At 37.5% G+C, this 3,145-nt stretch overlaps 1 protein-coding gene across 2 annotated transcripts in view; it reads left to right on the forward strand.

The window, feature by feature from the left end:
• The window catches only part of LOC109834123 (ribosome biogenesis protein WDR12 homolog), a 9,933-nt gene continuing 8,409 nt past the window's right edge, over positions 1,622–3,145 (forward strand). Inside the window, exons 1-3 of one of the 2 annotated variants that reach the window (XM_020402041.1) lie at positions 1,622–1,912; positions 2,143–2,243; positions 2,329–2,435. In XM_020402041.1, the coding sequence (XP_020257630.1) occupies positions 1,756–1,912; positions 2,143–2,243; positions 2,329–2,435 (365 nt within the window). In that variant the 5' untranslated portion in view covers positions 1,622–1,755. The remainder of the gene's footprint in view (positions 1,913–2,142; positions 2,244–2,328; positions 2,436–3,145) is intronic. The other variant, XM_020402042.1, reaches the window with a different exon arrangement.

The following is a 3,145-nucleotide window of genomic DNA, read 5'->3' on the forward strand; positions in this document are numbered from 1 at the left end:
TATCCAGCTGCACTGCTACTCTCCTCATTCAAACCCTTTTGTTTAACTTTCCCACTCTCTACTTTGTCAGTGAACTCATCAACATACACTTTCTCATCATCCTCATCTGTCTCATTATCAAATGCCTCTGTAGGGTCCAACTTACATGTCTCATCTTCCACTAGTCATCATCATTACTGGATTGAATTTCATCCTCCACTTGGCCTTCATCCGTACTTTTTTTCCTAATTGGTGCCAGCTTCTTCCTCTTTTTGGGTATCTCTTGCACTTCTTTATTCTCTTGCATTGGTTGATTCTCTTGCATTGGATCTATTTCATCTTGTGCATTGGTTGTTTCCACATCATCCTCATCTGCCAGACCCTCAGCCATGTCAACCAACTCAGCCATGCCAACCCCTTGATTTGAAAATATCTCAACTGCCATTTCCTTACGAGCATATTGTAACATAAGTTTCAAATTGTCTTCCAAAGTAAGAAGCAACATACCTTGGCTCAAACCCATGCCTATAATACAATACCACAATGTGAACAGATTCGTAAATTCTACAATTTTTTCTCTGAGATATTCAATAGACATTACATCCTCGTTTATGAACAAAATATGCCTTGTTGACAAAAAGGTTCATCTTTAATGTCTTGTTGTTGCCGGAGTTTTTTTAAATACAAATCTGGTAAATGCGTTCGTATAAATAGGGGTGACAATTTATGACCCGACCCATTAACCCGACCCGACCCGACCCGACCCGTTTATAATGGGTATGGATCAATTTATATGGGTCGGGTCATAAATGGGTCAACCCAAATTTACCCATTTATTAAATGAGTAAATTCGGGTTAACCTATTGACCCGTATAAGACCCGTATAACAAAAATCCCGACCCGTCTAACAACCCTTCGTTCCCTCACTCCCTCATAAACGCGCCGCTCTAGAGAACGAAAAAAAAAGCCGCAGAGAGAAAGAAAAGCCCTAGATCGCATCACGAAGCTCGAGCGGCGAGCGGCGGCGAGCGGCGGAGGGTACACTCTTAGCTAGGGCTTTTTGATCTTGCGTTCTATCAATTTTGGGGTTTTTTTCATACTGTCTTCTTTCAATTTTGGGATTTTCTATCTATTTAATCATGGCTAGTTTGTATATGCTTGATTTCTGTATATGCTTGATTTCTGTTTGCTCACTTACCTTTCTTAAGTTTTAGGTGGTTATGGAAATGTCTCTTATTGCGACCAAAGCTGGGGATACGGTATTATCTGAATAATTTCTTACAAAAAAAGTCTAATTTTGTAGTGATTAGATGTACTATTCGGTTTGACCATCAACAAATTTGGTTAGTTTAATAAATTGTAAATGACACTGTGAAGCAGAGCATTCTTCATGAATTTGGTTTACTAGTGGTAAGCTTAGTAAGCATCAGTGTCTGTTATAATTAACTCAGAACTGTTACATGAGATACATAAAAAGTATTGCACTCGCAAAGTGCTTATCATGTCTGTTATAATTAACTTTTTTGCTTTCAAAAATATCCTACTGAAACCTATATTTATTAATCATTGTCAGCATATATTTATTAATCATTGTCAGCAAATTGGTATATTTATACGGTATAAATATACCAATTTGGCCCAAAATGTTTAGAGTTTTATACGGAAAAGAAATATCGTAAACCCCTGCTCATCTCTTCCCTCTTTCGTTATTAGGGTTTAGGTTTTAGAGACTGCGACGCCAAAAATCTACCCCTCTTCATCTTTTCCAGTTCAGAAATGGACACAAATGGATCCGATTCATCGAGGCAAATCCAGGTCCGCTTCGTTACGAAGCTGGAACCTCCATTAAAAGCCCCGGCGAGCTCCATCGCCGTCCCTTCTTACCTCAATCGGATGGGTCTTTCTGAAATCGTCAATTCTCTGCTCAAAAGCGGTAAAAAAACCCCTAAAACCCTTGCTTTTTTATTTTGGATTTGATCCCCAGTCTCATTTATTTTGAAAGAAGTTCCCAAAGCCCATTATTTAGTTTAAATTCGTTGGTTTGATGCAAAATAAAGCAAGGACAGCTGATTTTCTATGCAAATTTGATGTACAATGTGCAAATTTTAATGGGTAAATTGTTGTGCACTGACTACTTTTAGCAACAAATTTTGATGTGATTAGTGAGTTCTGAGTTCGAGCCTCAGCCGTTTGATTTTCTGGTTGATGGGGAGCTTGTTCGGATGTCGCTCGAGCAGTTTCTGTTAGCAAAGGGCATTTCGGCGGTATGTGTGAAGGAACTGACGGTTGATCTGTTCATTTTTTCTTTGTTGATGATGCTAATTTTGTGGTTGTTTTGTGAAATTACAGGAGAGAGTACTTGAAATTGAATACATCAAGGTGGTAGCCCCACGAGAACAGAAAGATCCTTGCTTGCATGATGATTGGGTCAGTGCAGTTGATGGTTCTGATCCGAGGTAGGTTTTTATAGTTGATAGTTAAGCTGCTCTTCTTCTTCTTCTTCTTCTTTTGCCTGCTGTATGTCTTGATTAATTGGGAAACTGGAAAAGATTATATGTGTAATCTTGCATTGCATCAGTATTAAGTAATTTGCTTTAGAATGTGTAGCTTCGGTGAGGTATTGGTGTCGTATTAATTCTAAGTAGAAATTATTGCCTTTGAAAAGTGGTGTTACTATAACAAATCAGCATATGAGCTTGCAAATTGTGGTAGCCTGAAGGACTGATGTGGATTGCTTATCATCTCGATGTCTATGCTATTAACACTTAAAAGAAGAATAGTGAACAAGGATATGGAACAAAATTTGAAGTATTATGGTTTATAAAGATTACCTTTGATCTGGATGTTGATGGTTCTTTTCAACACTAAGAGAGGCTTGATTTATTTCAGCTAGTTTTTTTTGGCGTTCTCTTTTCCTTTTTTGTTACCATAATATTATTGCAACTGGTTTTGCAGATGTTAAGTGCATGAATTTCTTTTATAGGTCTCTGTTTCTATTTGCTTTAAGTACGTAGGCTATGTTCGGATTGGGTATTATTTTGAGGTGATAACCCTTTATCCTTGAAATTAAAATAATAACATTTTTGGTTCAAAGTTTGAAGGGATTAGGCCGGATTATTTAGTCCTTCAAAAATAAAATAATCCGGAGATTTCAGACTAAACAAGA

This window comes from Asparagus officinalis, chromosome 3 (genome assembly GCF_001876935.1).
Source record: "Asparagus officinalis chromosome 3, Aspof.V1, whole genome shotgun sequence".
Lineage (NCBI taxonomy): Eukaryota > Viridiplantae > Streptophyta > Magnoliopsida > Asparagales > Asparagaceae > Asparagus > Asparagus officinalis.